Consider the following 21,653-nt stretch of genomic DNA (forward strand, 5'->3'; position numbering starts at 1 on the left):
AGAGAAATTTTCTAACATAATGATATAACACAAATTTCGTTGTTACAAGGTATTTTTTGAAAGTATTTATTTGGAGTGCAGCCTTTGTAATAATGAAAAGTGCTTTTTAAAGAGTACAAAGAAGAAGAGAATAACAGGTTCAATAAAGTTGTGCTACAGAAGAATGCTAGACATCAGGTTAGTCTGTTGTATAACTACTAAAGACATGTAATAGGCACGGCTATTTCGTGAGCTATGCTACTTTGTGTAAATCTGTATGGCATTGTTCTTCCACTGGTCTGTTGACGATTGTTGCATTCAGTCACGTAACCTCTGTACAGCCAGTAGCCCTTTGTACTTCGTAACTGCTACGTGACAACAACGTTAGAAGGCGTCAGAGTTCGTCTTTCGTCGTATGAAGTCGTAGCTGTCTGTCTACTGAGGACAGTTACAACAGTAAATCTAATATCATAGTCAAGTCTGATTTTCAGCACATCACACAGGACTTGAGACTACAGGTACGTCGAAAACAAGAAGGTAGGCATTTCTACTCCATAGTGGAAAGGTGATTACAATGCTCTCTGACCTAGTTGGCGAAGCCAGTTCGACTAAAATATGTTACAGTATCTTGAGCTGTGTGCTAAATCCATTGTAACACAGTGAACACATATAGAAAACATGGAGCGACACTGTGGTACAGTAAATCATTAAACGGTACATTATTGTCAATGCAACAAGTTTACTCATAGATCAGATTTTTCCTTTGCGAGTGGGATAGTCATGACCAAAAATCAATTTACGTGAACATGAAGCGTCCTTGGCGGAGAGCAGCATTGTTTCTCAACAAAGAAGCGATCGATTACTTAGATTTTTGATAATTTATCGCTTGAACAGGTTGAAAGATATCTTAAAGACATATCCATCATAGAGAGGTAGAAAATTAGGTTGACAGATTATTGTTGGAATCCGATTCAAGACGAGAGAAAATATTAGCTATTTTACTTTACTAAGACAGAGTTTTGTAAGTTTTTTGTCAAATTTCGTTCAGAATTAATCTTAAAATCAGAATACTACAGGAATGCTGTCATATATCGTTTGGCGACCTCCCATGAAATGATGGAATTAACAACAGATTATTTACAGTCAGTCGGTCTTGATATATGTTTCGTGTGAGAGAGTTTGTCAGGAGACATTGTGTGGTTCGAGTTCTTGGCACAACAGTACATTCGCCGATGTTCAACATGTTAACGGCCCTACAGCTTGGAAGATTTCAATGTGTTAACATTTATACTTGTTTCCATGCGTCGGCTTTGCACTTGCCTCTAGCAACAGCGCACATTACTGCAGTAGCATATAACATGGTAAGAGAAAGCTCTGTTAAAGATGATGAAGATCAATTGAGGTGGGTGAAGTTTATAAGCCGCGGACAGGAATTCTGTCCAAGGGGCAGCAAATCCTCGACTGGTCCCCAAGATTTAAAATTCTATGGGCCACTCTAAATTATTCCAAACGTAAGCCAGAATGGCTCACCTTGTTGCTACTACTTTGTGTAACCTGAGACTGATCTTAATGACAGATCGTGGACAGTTTTGTCAGCACAGGTACTTGACCAATAAGAGGTGACTGAAGACCTACAGTACCTGCCCACCACACTTGATACCTGTATCCATAGATATAAACACTTTTCCTTGGAGCAAAGCTGCCTGACAGTTTTGTTGATACATTCACCATATACGAGAAAATTGGCTATTGAAGGAAATACATAAATTTATGGCTGAATGTTTAGGAATCGCTTTTAATACAACTGGAATAGCTAACGAATAGTTCTGATCATAGTTACCAGAAAGGGCTGTGATACCGCAAATCTCAAACAACAGTCAAGCACTTATCACAACCAAAATACGACAACACAAGTTTCCATAAGCATACACTGATCAACCAGAACATTTCGACCACAGGATTCGAACTTGCGACAGTAGCAGCTGTGCGGTTCCGGACTGAAGCGCCTAGAACCGCTTGGCTACAGAAGGCCGGCTCGGATGACAGTGGCAACGCATCATGGCATGGAAGCAAGGAAGTCTTCGCAGGTCATTGGAGGGAGCTGCATACATAGGACAACTAATTCCCATAAATTCCAGGGGTGGGGGGTGGGCGGAGGGGGGGCGGGCATGAGCTACAGCACCACATTCAATCACACCAACAAATGTGTTCGATCGGATCCCCAATCTGGAAAGTTCGAGGGCCGGCATATAAATTGGAGTTCATCACTGCGTTTCTCGGGCTATTCCATCACACTCCTTGCCTTGTAATACGGGACATTATCTTGTTGAAAAATTCCATTGCCGTGGGTAAACGTGATCGTCATCAAGGGGTGTACATGGTGTGTAGGTTACCCCTTAGGCATTATGATGAAATGCACGCGCTCCATTGTACCAATGGATATCAACGTGAATGTTCCACAGGATATAATGGAGCCGCCGCCAGCTGTACAGGTGTCAAGGAACTGTTCTCGTGGAAGACGACGGATTCGCACTCTCCCATCTGCATGATGAAGAAGGTTGCGGGGTTCATGAGACCCTGAAAAGCACTGCCATTGCGCCAACGTCCAGTGTCGTAGCCAATGTCATGATGATAACATTGGGACATGCACGATTCGTCGGCTGCGGAGGCCCATCTTTAGGAGTGTTCAGTGCAGTGTATTTTCAGACACACTTGTACTCTGCCCAACGCTAAGGTGTGATATTAGTCCCCCCACAGTTCATCACCTCTCCTGTTTTATGAATCCGACATCGATCATGAGGGGTGGCTGCCCAACCCTGGACTGCTTTCACCTTGTTTTCGGCATGTGTTGAAAACACTCACCATGGTATTTCTCGAATATCTGAAAAGTCTTGCAGTTTCCGAAATGCTCGTCCCGAGCCTCTTGGCCATCACAATCTGTCCTCAGTCAGACAAAGACAGATCACGCGCCATCCCCATTCTACAAGTGGGCAGCCCCCCCCCCCCCCCCCCCACTGATAGTACATGCACTGTCCATGTGTCTGACTAGAAGTCATTCCCCACCAGGTGACGCTGCTATCGCCAGGGGAGGATTTATATCGATAGTACGTCGAGGGTCATAATGTTCTGGCTGTTTAGTGTATTAGGACAATCAATATTCCTGAGCTTCATCAATTATTTCTAAATAGTTGCGACACAAGGGAAAAATTTCTTTTCGTAACGACCATAATAGGACACCCACTGTGAAGAAAAATGGGGACCTATTTGCAGACAAAGAAAATAAAACCATAAAGGAAGTTTACAATACGTCATTATGCTACAAATTTAGGTTTAGCACTTATGAAAGAAAGTACCTTCAATTTCTGTTAGATGAGTGAAAATGATAATGATAAACGTATATGAAGCCACTATATACCTTATGTAACGAATGCTAATTTGTTTACTGGAGTGGTGAAGCTGTACAAAGATATTTGCAAAAACTATCATCACAGAAGTCCCCTAAGAGTATTGTCATCACTGTGTAATGTCCCATGTCTTCAAGTTAAATGCTGTATGTCCAACACTCTTTCTTTGTAACAAATGCACAAAAAAAATACAGTTTCCAAACTAAAGAACAACACCATCGGCAAATAACGAAAATCAGTAAATCGCTGTGAATATGCGTTAATATGTTTTCATTATACCAAATTAGATTATCAGTACTTGTGCACATTCAAAGCTGAACATATGACTCCATCACTGACCATGTATTTAGACATAACTTACATAAACAGAGAAAGAATAAATCTAAAACTCGAAACAGCACTTACTACTGAGGAAAAAATAGTACAATAAACTGCCTAATGGTATTTAAGAGATCATTGAAGAAAACTTCTTACGAAGTGCATTCCTTAAAGTGAAATGTTGCTCAGCTCACACAGAGTAAAGCTTTGATTAAAGAATGTAACACAAATCAATAAAAATAAAACACCTTTATTTTCTTGCTGATTTGAAGTCTCCTGTTATGCAAACTACTATTGTTTATTACATGTTGCGGGACCTTCGTGCCATCGTGAGTAAATTCTGCTACTTAACTTAAAAATTTAATTTTCTTGTGCAAAAAATACTTCACTACCATATTTTGCGAATTCATACATTTAATTTCGAATCTTCAGCCATAATTTGTATTCTCAGCTGTTGTGGTAAAACACAGACAACGACAATACATGTTTTTGGGGAGATTTACGTAAGATATAATTTTTCACTTTATAAAACGCAGTTTTTATGCTGAATCTGCGTGTCCAGTCCCAGGTGATGTTCGGTTGTTCTCAGTGCTGTTTTGCGCAAAATTTCAACTACCTTTTCGCACATTCAGAGGATGAGAAAAGTTAAACAAGTTTAAAATCAATTCCCAAACTGGTATGAGAACAAATGTACGAAAATTAAGGTAATATCAACAACAGTGAGAAACGATTTTAAGTCTAACATCGTTAGAATCATTATTACTAAAACAGTTTACATTTTACAGAACTGAATAAAAGCACCCTCTGACGATGACACAAAGGTGCTGAAAAATGTTTGGTCATTTATCACCAACAAATGTTTTCATAACAGCAGGACTCGAGGTACTGCAATGTTGACTGCAAACACAGTTATTGATAGAGCTTCGAAACCAAACGATGTATATTTTTACTTCTCTCCACAACACATTTCTGCACTAGAACGTTCATTTTTCTGCAAAAGTTAACATCACATCTCCTCATTGGATATCAATAACATCTTATTGCCTTTACCAGATATCTTCATAGCAGTACCTTGCTAACTGTGTAGTGGTGTACTATCAGTTTTTAAGGCAAAATAATTGGAAGTTGTGATACACGAAACAGAAGCAAAAACATCATCGCCAAGGTAGTTATGTCAGTTGACAGTGTGGGTACTAGCATCCAGTCTGTGCAGTTATCGGTGTACTGCAAAGAAATGAATGAACAGTGTACTATTGGCTTCTTACATATGAAAAAACTTCCTTGCAAGAGTGTATAAATAAAACTGTATTTTACTGTAGCAATTAACTGAACGAGGTTGCCGTGTTGTTGATCGACTGACCTTGAATTCGACGGTTTTCTTAAATAGGATCAGGCAGATTGTGAAATATTCCTAACAATAAGAACACAGCTGACCACACATCTCACCATTCCCAAACTTTTAAGGATGTAGCTGTCTGTATGTACGAATTACGTTTTTTCGTAAACTTTCTTTTTTTTGAAGTTACCTTCTTGCCATGAATTGTTTACCTGTTATCTGGAAGCTCTAAACAGGTCATACATATTCAATAATTGTGGTGACATACAACGACTTCTATTTCTATGTAGAATAAATTATGTTAAGAGCAACCATTTATAATATTAACGAAAAGATAAAATAGAAAATTGGAAATGAGAATCAATTAAAAAACATAAAACATAAGGAATTAACTCAAGTTCCACATGAAAACATCCAGCGCTAGATATGTTACTGGCAGCCTCAGAACAACTGGAGTTTTGTCGATTAACTACAAGTATACCTAGATCTAAAACTAATGTTGCGACTTATTCTACATTGCCCACACTGGTATGTGCAAGCCTTCAAAATCCTCAAGTCTATGCATAGATGTGCGGGTGGCCATACCATTCTTTCTTTCCTTCCTTTTTTAAAAATATTCCTTATTTATGTATATCTGTATTTTAATGTTTCTCTTAGTTAAATTTGTATGTGCCTATCATTATCTATAATGGAGGAAACGCTTCTTTTGATCTGTTGTCACATCCATTTGATCTTATAGAGCGATAGTTAAGCGGTTGCTTTTTTTATATTCTATGTGCAATCATATTAACTGTAGTCCACAAGTTTTGATCACTTACAATTGCTTGCAGATCTGAATCACACTGACTACAGTCTGCCTTTACCTAAAAAAGGGGGTATCTGAGATAGGTATGGTCAGCGGAACCTACCTCTGCACATTCAGAAATTGGTGTGTTATCATGTCCCATTCAATGCAAATGTTTGGTATATGGAGCGTGACCTGTAAATAAGTGCACCATACCTCGAGTAATGGACTGTTCCTTATGTTTGGGAATGTATTGTAAAGATGCCCAGCAGTGCTTCTAGTGTCCCAGTCAGACTGCCATACATCGAACTTCCAGGCTAGTAAATGTCTTTCATCAGTTATATGAGTTCGTGTGATTTCGTACACAAGATCATATTGTCCAGCCCTAACCAATACAGCGCTGTTCTGCAACTTACCACGATATCCATCTCTTTAAACTATTATAGAATGACATCTACAATGAATTTTCATTCAGCAGCAGAGTGTGCACTGATCAGAATCTTTCTGGCGGGCAGGAACTCAAACCTGGGACCCACAGTTCCGGTGTGACAAATCCTTTTAATCTGCCAGAAAGTTTCAATACCATTACATGTCCATTTCATGTGCATTTCTTGCTTTTACACTCCTGGAAATTGAAATAAGAACACCGTGAATTCATTGTCCCAGGAAGGGGAAACTTTATTGACACATTCCTGGGGTCAGATACATCACATGATCACACTGACAGAACCACTGGCACATAGACACAGGCAACAGAGCATGCACAATGTCAGCACTAGTACAGTGTATATCCACCTTTCGCAGCAATGCAGGCTGTTATTCTCCCATGGAGACGATCGTAGAGATGCTGGATGTAGTCCTGTGGAAGGGCTTGTCATGCCATTTCCACCTGGCGCCTCAGTTGGACCAGCGTTCGTGCTGGACATGCAGACAGCGTGAAACGACGCTTCATCCAGTCCCAAACATGCTCAATGGGGGACAGATCCGGAGATCTTGTTGGCCAGGGTAGTTGACTTACACCTTCTAGAGCACGTTGGGTGGCACGGGATACATGCGGACGTGCATTGTCCTGTTGGAACAGCAAGTTCCCTTGCCGGTCTAGGAATGGTAGAACGATGGGTTCGATGACTGTTTGGATGTACCGTGCACTATTCAGTGTCCCCTCGACGATCACCAGAGGTGTACGGCCAGTGTAGGAGATCGCTCCCCACACCATGATGTCGGGTGTTGGCCCTGTGTGCCTCGGTCGTATGCAGTCCTGATTGTGGCGCTCACCTGCACGGCGCCAAACACGCATACGACCATCATTGGCACCAAGGCAGAAGCGACTCTCATCGCTGAAGACGACACGTCTCCATTCGTCCCTCCATTCACGCCCGTCACGACACCACAGGAGGCGGGCTGCACGATGTTGGGGCGTGAGCGGAAGACGGCCTAACGGTGTGCGGGACCGTAGCCCAGCTTCATGGAGTCGGTTGCGAATGGTCCTCGCCGATACCCCAGGAGCAACAGTGTCCCTAATTTGCTGGGAAGTGGCGGTGCGGTCGCCTACGGCACTGCGTAGGATCCTACGGTCTTGGAGTGCATCCGTGCGTCGCTGCGGTCTGGTCCCAGGTCGACGGGCACGTGCACCTTCCGCCGACCACTGGCGACAACATCGATGTACTGTGGAGACCTCACGCCCCACGTGTTGAGCAATTCGGCGGTACGTCCACCCGGCCTCCCTCAAAGTCCGTCAGCTGCACATACGGTTCACGTCCACGCTGTCGCGGCATGCTACCAGTGTTAAAGACTGCGATGGAGCTCCGTATGCCACGGCAAACTGGTTGACACTGACGGCGGCGGTGTACAAATGCTGCGCAGCTAGCGCCATTCGACGGCCAACACCGCGGTTCCTGGTGTGTCCGCTGTGCCGTGCGTGTGATCATTGCTTGTACAGCCCTCTCGCAGTGTCCGGAGCAAGTATGGTGGGTCTGACACACCGGTGTCAATGTGTTCTTTTTTCCATTTCCAGGAGTGTATGTTTTCGTTTCCTTCAAGGCGAAGAGAAAATTTGAACCGGTAGCATAGTGTCATGAATTTTTGATTTTAAAATGTTAAAAGAACAGAAGCTCCTGTTCCTCAGTGTAAGGAATGACTCGTTCTCTGTTAATTAAGGAAGGAAGACGCATGTTATTTTTGAGCGTAATCGGCTGTAGCTATTTTGGTTGTGAGAATAGCTAAAATGTCTCTGTTTTTGATGTGTATCGAAGGAAGAATATAGTATAATTTTACTAGTGAAAAGTTGTGTGAGTCATTATTCCAAGTAGTATTGCAATATATATAAAACGAAGAAGCCCCCATGTGTACTTCAGAGTTATCACGAGCATCCGATTGCCACAATATAAAGGATGCGTTCAAGATTTTGTAGGTGGATACAGCATTCAGATGTAGTATTATTAATTGGCAAGCATAAATCAACAAGAAGAGAAATACTATTTCGTTCATGTGGAATTAATATGAAAAGATTTTTTAGCCATTTACAGGGAGAGCTCAGCGTATTGTGCTTGTCCGACACGCCGAAAAATTTTATGAGAGACAGTAATAAAAATTCCAGTTTCATATCAGATCTTTACTATTTACTTATCTGCCATTAATTAATTTCATTATTTCCATGTATCTAAATTATGTTTTTATTATATTTTATAACCTTGTAAAACTGAACCACATATGAACAAAACTACTGGTGGTACTAGTACCAATTGTACTACTACTACTGCTACTACTGATAGACGAGAGGGAAGTCACTATAGGTGAAGCAAACTGATTAGTATCAGGCATTGATCAGATATCATCCCTATCCTTTTTGATTTAAACTGTGTGATTATTTATATCAAAAGATTTAGGGAAATCGCAGATAACCTTAGTCCAGTAGCCACATGTAGTGCACTGGGATAGCACTCGTTACAACTAATCTCTACTTACAAATTTAACAAACAGATGATAGACGGTGTTGAGAAAGCGTTCATAGAAACCCATGTTGGCGGTCTCGTATGGGAGGAAGTAAGTGCCGACGTAGGCGGGGTTGTGTGGGTTGGCAACCCTGTCGCTGCACCAGGGCGTCATCACGTTGGTGGAAACGGCAACCAGCGGCACTCCACCGAGCAGGTGTGTGAAAGGGTCGAAGCAGTCGATCGTTAAAGCGTGTACGATCACCAAGTCGAACTGCTTCTGGCCGCTCCTGTCGAACATCAACTTAATCGGTCAGTTGTCCCTTAACAGTGGCTGCAGTGGAAGTATATTACTGTGATACAAGCATTAACAGACAACTAAAGGTTAAGTCAAAAATACAGAATCAGTTTCAAATGGCTACAAATCCTGCAAAGTAAACTGAATCGGAATAAGCTACACATCATTTGAAAGTAGATCTCTAAAGCAGGGTTTGCTCGACAGTAGATGTGTCTGCTTCAGCTGCAATCCTGCCGAGGACGGAAACAAAGAAAGATAAGGTTTCTCCAAAAAATGGTTCAAATGGCTCTGAGCACAAATAAAGAATTTATGACGTTACACACAATTAGAATTGCAAAATGGAGGTCATTGCCCAAAAATGAGGTGAGGCTTGTGTCCAAGCACCAGCATAAAGTACACTGATGAGCTACAGCATTATGACAACCTGCTTGATAACGTGTTTGTCGGTCTGATTCTCAGTAACAGTTATCCGAGAGTTTGTTGGTAGGTTTGTGGAGGTATGTGGCAGTAGATGTCTACGCATAAATAAGAGGCCGCTGATTTGTGTACGCGGCGATGGTGCTCGATGGCGACCCAGATAGGTTCCATAAGACTTACATCAGGCGAATTTGGTCCCCGAGACATCGACGAGAGTTCAGCATAAAGCTCCTCAGATCACTGTAGCTCGCTTCTGGCTCCGAGTCACGGTCAGTTGTACTACGGAAAGATGACATTGCTGTCAGGAAGACATCAAGCATGACGGGATGCATCCTCGATTATTACCACAGGTCCCACGCAAGGGCAGGAGAATGTCTCCTGCTCCCACCAGCCAACTTCAGTGGCGCGCTGCACGTTTCGAGCCGTCATTCACCTCGATGACGGTGTACTTGGAGACCTCCAGCTGCATCTTGTAGCAAAAATGTGATTCACCCGATGAGCCGACAAGTTTCCATTGATCGACGGTCGAATCCCGATGATCCTGTGCCACTGCAATAGTAACTAACGGTGTCGTTGCGTCTACATGTGAACATGTAGGGGTGGCCTACCACGGAGCTCCATGTTCAACAATGTTTGAGCACCAACACTGTACTCTTTCGTCAGAGAGATGCCACAGATAACCATCTTCTACTTTACAAAGCAATCATGCCTCCGGGCCCCACGCTCTGTGAACAGTTTTGGAGCCTAGTAGCAGTTTCATTGTCCTCTTTCCGTACATGTATACGACAGTAGCACTTGAACATTCAACCAGCTTCGCTGTTTTGTAGATACTCGTTCACAGGCTGTGCGTAATAATAATCTGTCCTTCTTCAAAGTACCCTATCCCAGTGGAATTCGCCATTTGCAGCCCATACCTTCGTTTAGGTGACCCCCGCCGATGTCTTTTCCGCGTACATTCTTTCGTTACAGCATCACGTGCCGGCAACGCTACCAGATGGCACTCAGCGTCGCGGTAGGCAGTGGCCATAGTGCTTTGGCTTATCATTGTGACAATAATTGACGAGATACGAACAGTCAACCCAACTCATGTTTGTTGCTCATACAAAAACCAGAAGCTGCACTAGTCTCATCTCGGATTAACTTGTAGTATACTAGAAAAATGAAGGGATAGAGTCTGCGTATGTAGTGTTTAACTTTACGTCCTTCGGTAAAGTATCATATGAGAGGTTTCTTTGGTCTTTTAAGAAGCTTCCAGATTGTGGCGCAAAATAATTGTTCTGTGAAAAATCTGATAGGTTTCATATGGATGATTTGATAAATGGATGGTTGCCGTAAATGTTTCGTAATGTGAGTCTTGAGAGTATAGCGGGAATCGTGTATTATAAGCTGGATGCGTTTTGTTTTGAAGAGTGTACAATCGTTTCATATGAGTATCTGTTTCCACCTGTCCAAACCAGACAAAGTTGCTGGAAGTATGATGGCACATCAGATTGTCAGTTTCACATTGCCTGAAGGTACATCACTCTTGAAGATTGGGTACAACTGACACAACAGGCCACAATATCTGTTGTCTGTGCTGATTATGTGCGACGTCACAGACTAGTGAGTCACAACAATTGACCTCCGTACTACCAATTCTGAGCTTGTGGTTGGTGAGCTTGAGCCTGGAAGTGAACACAGTTGCTTTGCTCTAGTTATGTCTGATTTACTCCTTCCAGATAGTCCATCATTGTCTTATTTAAACAGCGTAACCGATCGCTGGGATCGGCACATCTTTCTGCAGTCTACAACTGGTCATCGTTATGTGACGTGTTTGCCGCGATCTTCGAACTTGCGACTGATGGAAGCAGAGTTGCTTGTGGGTGGTAAACAGGTTCTTTCGCCGACACCCTCTGAATTGGTTTCCACATAGCTGAAGTGGCGGCAATCTTCCCTGCCAGGGGTCACGGATAAATGGTGGCAGCGGGGACGGTGCCTTAGGGACTTGTTCACTTCACAGGTGAAGGCCTTCCGTAGCTGACATCCAGGGACAGGCTCTGGTGGGCAGTGCGTGGATCTCTGGTAGGCGGCGTTCTGGACATGAGCCAGCTGGGGCTATAGCCACCAGTGGTAGGTGAGGATTGGCAAGCCATTTTGTGGGCAAAGATCTAAAGGTGTACATTCCAAGGATTGTGTGTGGTTTTGATCAATACACTGCAGCTAGAGGGCTTCTGCAGAGGTCGCTGTTCTCATCATCTTCTTAGACACAGATGTGATAGATGTCGGTTCTGAAAGTTGTCACGATAGAACACTTAATGGGTGCACTACCGGTTCATAGGGTCCAAAGGGAACAGTATGTCGGCGAGCAGACATGTCGCCTTCGTCATTCGATGTGGCTGACTTCCAACCACCCCATAAAATCAGAGCATTGTTGGGTAGCATCAACGATGACTTGATTTGTGGGAGACTTGCATGTGACACTTATTCGACACATAGTTCCCACCTTGAAAACCGCTGCTGAGAGCACCACGGTCACACTCGACTACTTTATCCAAGGAAGTCGGTGGTAGTGGAGTACAGTCGAAATACTGGAGCAGCGTCATTAGAGAGGACATCAAATCACCTACAGTAGTCATTAACTGGGACTGTAGCTCTATTCTCAGCAGGGCCTGGGTACTGAAACTAAATAAGGAGAAGACACGCAGGAATTGCAACAGGATGGAAGCCATGGTGGGTAGAGTGTCTACATCCACGCTGCCTGAGCTGCGGTGCCCCATTAGGTGTCTCTGGCGACAGTCATCGAAACAGTCACCTCTTCAGGCGCCCACGAGCGCGTTCAGGCAAGGACGGCGTTTGGAGCTGTCTCCAAGCAAGGTACTATACACTGGCCAGCCAGAACATTATGACCACCTACCTAATAGCTGTTATGTCCACCCTTGCACGGATAACAGCATCAGCAACACGTCATGGCATGGAAGCAATGTGGTCTTGGTAGGTCTTTGGGAGCGTGTTTACACCAGATCTCCACACAAACGTCACATAATACCCGTGAATACCATTGAGGATGGCGATGATCTCTGACGCCACGTTCAGTAAAATTCCTAGATGTGTCCAATTGGGTTCAGAACTGACGAGTTATGAGGCTAGCACAACGAACTGGAACTCTCCATTATGTTCCTCGAACCATTCCATCACTCTCCTGCCCTTGTGACATGGCGCATTATCTTGCCGAAGAATGCTTTAACCGTCATGGCGCCTTGCTCGAGCTGCACTCGACCCGTGGATGCCCTCGTGAATGTTCCACAGAGCATAATCAGCCGACGCCAGCTTGCCAACGATCCGCAGTATAGGTGTCAAGTAGCTGTTCCCCTGGAAGACGACAGATTTGCACCCAGGGATAGGCATAATGAAGAAGGTGCAATGCTCAACCGCTCCACCAACCTCCGTTGCCTATGGTCACGTGCCCATTTCAGTTGTAGTTGGCAAATGGTTCAAATGGCTCTGAGCACTATGGAACTTAACATCTGAGGTCATCAGTGCCCTAGAACTTAGAACTACTTAAACCTAACTAACCTAAGGACATCACACATATCCAATCCCGAGGCAGGATTCGAACCTGCGACTGTAGCAGTCGCGCGGTTCCGAACTGAAGCGCCTAGAACCGTTTAGTCTTAGCTGACGATGTCGTAGTGTTGACATTGTCACATGCAAGGGTTGCCGACAGCGGAGTGTTCGCTGTACTGTGTTCAGACACACTTACAGTCTTCCCAACATTAAAGTCCATTGTGAGCTCCGCCACAGCTCGCCGCCTGTCCTGCTTTACCAGTCTGCTCATACTACGACGTCTCTCATCTGTAACGAGGGGAGGCCGTCCAGCACCAAGACGTCTCGACATGGTTTCACCTTGGTTTCGGCACGTGCTGAAGACGCTCACCACAGCTCTCCTCGAATATCCGGCAAGTCGTGGAGTTTCCGAAATGTTCGTACCTCGCCTCTGAAGCGGTCAAACTCAGATAGATCGCGCACCTTCCCCAATGTACACAGTGGCCGCACGCTCACTGATACTTGTTGGAACGTGCTTGTGTCTGACTAGGAGTCATTCGTCTCCAGGTGACGCTTCTATGGCTTGGAGTGGTTTATATCGATAGTAAGTCGGTGGACATTTTGTTCGGCCTGATCAGTGTACGTCGGTCGTGAGAGCCCAGGAGGTCAGTTCGTGGTTTGAAATGCTATGCCCGCTGGACACTGTGAAACAACCGTGGAAAGTTCGATCAACTAACACAGTGGAATCCCATCTGTCATTATGTTACTACGATATGTCGGTAAAATCGTCAGTATTGCATGATTGTTGGGAGCCGTTTATAGGATCGACAACTTGTCACAGCCAAGGCGGAATCTGCAGAAGGTTGGAATATTTTGCCAATGGTGCCAGAAAGGCTACGTAATGACAAAAACACTAAGAAAATGGATTATGTATCTCAAACATCGTCAGGAAATACAGTTGTCAAGTAAACAATTTATGACTTTACAGTGGTACTTAATTTTCCTGTGGTGTCACGAAGCCGGTCCAGATTGAATTACTTAACAGTTGCACAACTTGTAGCACATATCATGGCATTGTAGAAGCTGTTTGCTTTATTTTTAATTTTAAGTGTCGGGATGACCATTCCGCATTGCGCATAGTATGATTTTCTTGTACGAAAGTCAACCATGACTGTACTATGAAAATTTAAGACAACCCATTTCTTATGGTTAACTACCATTGTTCAGTACTAAATAGTCACAGCATCCGTGAGCGTTACGTGATATCATACTGCATGTGAGGTAGTGTTTCGAGTTTTGCTGAGACGTTGAATAGGTTGGAAGAAGACGACAGACTTATTGGAAACTTAATATTCAATGATGAGTTATCTCCTCACATAAAGGTCAATCAGAATAACAACAAGTGTTGATTTTTGTAAATGACAATCCCGAAAGATCTTTGGAGATCATGTGTACTTCTGCATCCACACTATATGATCAAAGGAATCCGGACACACCTTAGTGGAAACTAATATGACGTATGTCCCCTCTTCACCTTTATGACGAACTGTTCTAACGGACAGTTCCCTTGAGGTATGTAAATGCCTGTAAAGGAATGGCACACACGGGTCGAAAGAGAGAAAGTGGTCCTCTATGACGCTGTGATCTGGAGTCGACCTATGTAACTCACCCCAAAGATTTTCCGTCGGTTCAGGTCGGTGCCCTAGGCCGGCCAGTCCATTCCAGGAATGTTACCGTCCACAAACCGTTCGCCTGACAGATACTGCTGCATTGTCATGCTGGATCAAAGTGTCATCGTCCCTGAACTGTTCCTCTACAGTTCACAGGACGCCAAATTATAAAGTGTGTCCATATCCTTCCGCATTTAGCATTTTCTTAAGCTAGAAAAGGGAAACACATCTTAACTACGGGAAACACCCTCATAGCACAAGATACAGAGTAATTCATTACTCCAGATCACTCGTTTCCAGTCACCCACTACACAGTGACATCACTATTTACACAGCCTCAAGCGACGCTTGTCAATGACTAGAGAAACGTGTACCTTATGAGTAGATGCTCGACGTTTATGTCCCATTATGGTTCAAATGGCTCTGAGTACTATGCGACTTAACTTCTGAGGTCATCAGTCGCCTAGAACTAATTAAACCTAACTAACCTAAGAACATCACACACATCCATGCCCGAGGCAGAATTCGAAGCTGCGATAGCAGCGGTCGCTCGGCTCCAGACTGTAGCGCCTAGAACCTCACGTCCACTCCGGCCGGCATGCCTCATTATTTTTCACCCCTTCGCACAGTCACTGTACTAGCTGGAGCTAATGGTAGCACATTGGGATTCAAGAGTGACTCCTCGTGCTGATTTTATGCGATCTTCTACATCCACCTTCCGCAATTTCCCACGGGACCATCAATATTTGTCAGCACGTGAGGTCTGCCCGATCTGCCCAACGGTACAGGCACTGCGGCGTCTACAGCCGTAATGAAATACAGTAAATACATTAGAGATTGCGAATGTGGACAACCACCAGCTGTAGAACGGAATGACAACAATGAAAATTTGTGCCAGATCGGGACTAGAACACAGATTTCCCTCTTATCGCGAACGATCACCTTACCATTTGGCTATTCGTACACGACTCATGACCAGACCCAAACTTAATATGCGTCTACAACCTGTACTCCATTATGTATATGCCCGTATAGGTGAGACATATTACTTAAAACTCGCTTGCCCGGTGTCGGCGGATAAATACGATATGTCGACAGGTATGTGTACTGTGAAATGCCGGACATCTTTTCATTTCTACACTTCTATGAGAATACTTTGTAGTTTTTAGATACGATATCGCACCGCCAAACCACCTCGACGAAGTCCGGTTTTTCCTAGGTTATCGATTTAAGGCCATTCGATAACCTGTGGTAACTGGTTCTTCACGTCGTGCGCAGGACATTACGCCCCTTTTACATATAATAGTTTATGAAATAACTTCTACATCATCTCCGACTTTGATAGCTGCGGAACTGAGAACGAAGTCTATGCTGCGACTATAGGAGACATGCTTGAGGAGGTTCAGGATAGAGAAATTGAATCCCGGCAGAGTATCTGCTGATTTTCCAATGGATATCACTATGAACCTTGGACATGCAAATGTATAAAGCTTGATGTATCTGTAGTTACTGACACTTTCACGAATACATCTTCGTGAATGTATTTGTTCCACATTCTTGGACCGGCAAACTAATGTCGGTGCATAATTTAGAGCTCAAGACGTCAAAAATCAGGCAAAAATGGATGTATCAATAAAATAGGTGGTCCATATGGTGCTTTGCACAGAAAGATACTTGTAGACCTCGAATCCTTCCTCGGAACAAACAGTTTTCAAAATTCATGTCCCCGGCTAAAACTCAGATATGAGCGAAATTTGTACAATAGTTCTGCAAATCACGACTCATGCTCCGCTTCAGACAGTTTATCCGTCTGTTTTACGAAATACACTCTGCCGCCAATTCAGTAGACCCCTTTGTTGCAAGTTGGTCCCGTTCGTCTTTGAAAATCTCAAATAGTCACCGAACTTCTTTCGTCTGCATGTGTATCTCCACTGCCTTGTTTTCGACATGCACTACCGATTGTGTTTGGCTCCCTGGGGACTTATGGCAGAAATACCGTGCCTAGAATTTATTTTTTAAATGTGTCAGTTAGGTGCATGTTTCTCTATGGCACGCTTACAACGTCTTCGTTGAACATCCATTGTCTCTCAGAACCCATTCCAAGCGTTGTACCTCCCTCCCGAGGTGCTGCGGCACTAGAACTGATGTCGCACTAGAGTAAAAACCACTTTCCTCTTCTGGATTCCTTGATTCGACAGTTTATGTTATTACCTAGGACTGCACGTAGGTTTGCAACCTACATTATGGCCTTTGATTGTAGCACCATACACAATCATTAACTCGGCTCCAGGGAGGTAGGGTGCCCTCCCCTATTCCTCCACTGGGGTAATTCCTGTCTGGCGCGTCCACGTCGCAGGGGTGGGCATCCTACACTACAGTATGCTGGAGTGATAGGATGGCTGAGTTCAGGCAGGGACCCAATCCCGTGAGGTATGACACGGAACCCATGCCCAGGATGACGGGTGAAGACCTTAATGGCAGCGACGGCGGAGAAGGAAGACTTCGGAACGGCGTCGCTGGCAGATGAGGCAACTCTCCTATCTGGGCATTAAATGAGAAGGGAACCACTGCCTTGTGGTGGAGGAGAAACTCCAAAGGCTAAGGCAGACAATCCTAGCCTAAAAAGCCAGTAGAAAAGTGTTCATATATTGCTTTCAAAACAGACGAGCCTCTGAACGAACCACTCAGGATTTGATTCCACTGCTTCTTCAAGTACTGGTGCAAATTATGGGGGACCTGATGATATTCATCAGTTCAAGAAGATGAAACCAACTGGGCTAAAAAATAACCTAAATATGGGCACCCTTAATATATTAACGCTCAATGGAAAAATGGAAGAAATGACAGATGTACTAACAGAGAGGAAGTTAGATATATTGGGATTAAGCGAAACAAAGTGGAAGGGAAAAGGTGAGAAGAATTTGAGAGAAGGAGGAAAACTGTACTGGAGTGAGAGTAACAGGTCTGGAAGAAATGGTGTGGCAGTGATGGTGAATAGGAATGAAGTATCAGTGGACATGATAAGAGCAGCAGGTCCAATGGGAATGCTGTGGCTGTATAGAGTACTATCAAGTGTGTGGAGAAATAGTACAATACCTGATGACTGGAGAACAGAAGACATTCTTCTATGAGAGAAGAAATCGAAAGAAAGAGATTAAGATGGTATGGGCATGTTAAGAGGATGCATGGGCAGAGACTTCCCAAAGTTATGGAAGAACTAAAGATGGATGGGAAAAGATCTAGAGTGTGCCCAAGAACACGGCGGTAAATGAGAGTGAGAATATCTGTAGAAAGGAGAGGTATGACCTGGCAGCAAGTGGAGGAAGAAAAGTGGTGGGAGGACCGAGCCAAGTGGAGACGACCCATCAGCACCCAGACCTGGTAGTAGCTGGAGCAGGATTCGGATATAGATAGATAGATAGTATGGCCTAAGTTCCATAATAAAGTGATGTTGGTACGCAGACTGTTCAGATCTTTTGGTAAATCACGATACTGTTTCTCGCAATGATTGCACATCCAAAGACTATGTCCATGTTTTCGGATCACTCTGCAGGGTTCAGGAGACCGAGTCCAGTTCCTGATGTTCGGACTTTTACTCAAATACATTAGGGAACATTTATATATTCCATTCACTTGCAACCTGTTACCTATAATGTAATCACAGACTGTACTGATTCTTATAGAAATTATGCAATATACCATTAATACTTAATTTTATCCTACACAGTACTTCCTCTTATCACCGTAACTACTTCTACCGTTACCAAATGAGGTGGTGCAGCACGAGACTGGCCAACGAGTGACTGAAGAGAAACCTCTGAACTGTTGAGTGATTTTCCGAATGACCAGAATTTTCTCGGGTTTTCCGCAAGAGCTTTCGCTAAAGTATGACGATGGTGGTTGTTGTATGCTTCGTACATCAATGTTTCTACAGAGCCACGAACTTCTATTAACTTCTGCTTGTCGTCTTTCATGCGTTTCGTCTTTGAACCGGGAATGCAGCAGTTTCTGCTTTGTCACCATTTGCAGAATTTTGGTATTCAACCACTGTTAACTGTGGGTCCTTTCCACTCTTAATCCATTTATTTGGTGCGTACTTCTCCACTGCGCGATTTACAATCCGTGCCTCTACGTCCATCATACTGGAACTAAATTACGTCCTTCATTGTCTAAGAACTACTTACTCTAGCAAAAGGTTTGTGTTTCTTTTGTTACCAAGCCTGGTAGGGTACATACCGGGCGTGTACAGGGTCAGATCACTGCGAAGGATATGGAGACGTTGCGTGCTCGTGTGAGGCAGCATTATCAGCGTTACGAGCTGTTTCGAATTTAGTACAGTGATCATTATAGTGTCCGTTTGTGCCTAGTTACATCATGTTATAAATATCGCAGTTTGTAGAGTTTTCATTTGTTTCCTGTCTTCTGTGATTTTACACCTAAGATAAGCGAAAATCAGTGTTAAGGTCGGCATTAAATCGTTACATGTTGTCCTGGATCCATTACAGTGCTTAAAATGATTTTCTGATTACGTCGGTTTAAGAGTGTTGTTAGAAAATGTATTGCTTTTATAGTTTTCATTCGTTCTTGCCTGATTCTGCCTACGTTCAAGGAACTTAGATCGTATTATTGCTACGTCTGCCTAAAGTCTGTAATAACTTCATAATTTATTGATAGATAAGTTTTACTTTTGAATACTTAACTGCTGTTTGAGTGTGTTATTGTACATTCTAATTGACTGTAAGAGCAACTTTATGTATGAGAAATGTGGATGTTGTGGTAGATTAATGGTATGGGAGAAACATTCCAAGTCTGTGAGTTGGTGTTCCATTCAAGACAATGCTGCGGGAAAAGTGAAGAAGACTTTTCCATACAGTTATAGATAACGTAGCCGAGACAAGAAAATAGTGAATCAGGGAAAAAACGTTCCTGTCCTCCAGGAAGTTTTAGAAATGGCATAATTGGAATACGATAGGTTGAAGGGGTAAAGAGACAGTGTGAGCTGCGAGAAGGTTACAAGTAATAGCCAAAAGGAGAGAGCCTCAGAAAGCACATTTCACATTCAGTGTTTGAGCTTAATAGGGTGCAGCAAACTTGTAGGAACGACTTTAAGACTACGTCGGAAGAAAAGTCACGTAGGAAGAAAAGAGAATTGCTACTAGGGAGCAATCACGAGAGAGATGTAGGCCAGTTATTACAGGAAAAGCTAGGCTTGGAATTACAGGTCACAAGGACGGCGAAACCTAACGCCAAGCTTAGCCAGATGGCAAGAACATAGGGGCATTGTGTACAGACTTTGTTGGCGAGGATAAGGTACTTATTGTAGGATGAGCTGGAAACAGCATAGTTGCAAGAAGCAGCCTAGCTAACCACTTATATTATAGCATTGGAGGTGACATAGAGAAAATATGATCATTAACAGCATACACTCGTGTGAGTTTTTCCAAGTCTGGTAGCGAAATGAACAGCCCAGGGTCACCGAGGCTGTTAGCTGTGTGAACAAGTAGCTGTGAACAAAGAGCTGGGCGGCTTTCCTTGGACTGAAACAAAGTCTAATACATGTGCCGTGCTTGTTGCTGAAATTTGGAGATGAGGATACACTAATCATAGCCTGTACCTAAATTGAAGGGGGAAAGTAAGATTATCTGAGCACTTTGCAAGTGTAAGGAGACCACAAGTACACAAGAAAAAATCCCTGTGATTGCTGGAATCAAAACGTCACATTTTTTTAGGTTAGAGCCACGTTACAGACAGTGAGTACTGAAAGAAATGGCAGCAGTAGAAGGCCACAATATGTGTAACAGTTTCTGAAAAAAAAATTAATTAGTTTCATCAGAACATTAGAGGGTTCAACAGAAGACTGATGAGTTTATTGTATGCCTAGAAGAGGTGGAAAATTATGAAGGGATACGTGTTCTGTGTCTCTCTGAGCACCATATAGCTTCAGGCATGGAGAAATTAAACATCAGGCATTACAGACTTACATCATTTTTGTAGAGTTTACATGAAAAAAGGAGGAGTTGTAACACATGTAATGAAATATATTGAAAACACTGAAACAATTAGTCTTTGTGTTGATCAGAATCTAGAAGCAAGTGCTTGTGAGTTTTTACTGCAGAATTCTTCTCTGGTGATTGTAACAGTCTACAGATTCCCTACAGGAAACTTTCAGCTATTTACGAGGAATCTCGTTGCATTATTGGGCTACTTGTCACACAACAAGAAACCGTAACTTGTGAAAATTTCAATATAGATTTCTTAAAAGATCGGACAGGAAAAACTAAAATCATTATTTGGGTGTTTCAATCTAATTTCAGTAGTCAGGTTTCCAACTCGTGTGCAGCAGAATAGGAGGACACTGATTGATAACATGTGTATAGACAGTTTTCATGTTGAAACAATATATACCCAATAGTTAAAGAACTATCTGATCATGATGAGCAACTAATGGAAATAAACTGTATGGCACCTTACAACCCAGAGGCAGATACATATGAAGCAGTGAGGCTTATTAATGAAAACTGGATGCAATGTCTGAAGAGTAAGCTAAAAGGGGTGGCATGTGATGAATTATATGAGAGGTGCTAATGTCAAATTCAATTTATTCCACAGTAAGTTTGTTTCAAGAACTGCAAATTTCTTTCCTAAAAAATTATCCATAAAAAACAAGTAGGCCATCGATAACTAAGGGAATTGAAATCCTATACAAGACGAAGATCAAAATGTAAAAGACCAGAGTAAATCAAGACCCAACATTACTTACCTAGTACAAAAAATACTGTACTATTTTGAGGAATGTCATTAAAATATCCTGAAATAAATAAATAATGCAGATAGTAAGATGAAAGCTATGTGGTACACCATCAAACAGAAGAGAGGAAAGCCAGTCAGTGTACAAGATTCCATGACAGTTGAATTAACGGACAAGGTCTGACTGATAATTCACAAGGTACAAGTACCTTTAACAATCACAAATATAGCAGAAAACATAGGATTAT

General features: G+C 43.0%; 1 protein-coding gene across 2 annotated transcripts in view; it reads right to left on the reverse strand.

Moving 5' to 3' along the window:
• Positions 1-21,653, reverse strand: part of LOC126272569 (UDP-glucosyltransferase 2-like) — a 92,301-nt gene that overhangs the window by 49,660 nt on the left and 20,988 nt on the right. For both annotated transcript variants that reach the window (XM_049975490.1, XM_049975491.1), the window contains exon 3: positions 8,786-9,041. In XM_049975490.1, coding sequence (XP_049831447.1) covers positions 8,786-9,041 — 256 coding nt within the window. The remainder of the gene's footprint in view (positions 1-8,785; positions 9,042-21,653) is intronic.

This window comes from Schistocerca gregaria, chromosome 5, assembly GCF_023897955.1.
Source record: "Schistocerca gregaria isolate iqSchGreg1 chromosome 5, iqSchGreg1.2, whole genome shotgun sequence".
In the NCBI taxonomy this organism is placed as follows: domain Eukaryota; kingdom Metazoa; phylum Arthropoda; class Insecta; order Orthoptera; family Acrididae; genus Schistocerca; species Schistocerca gregaria.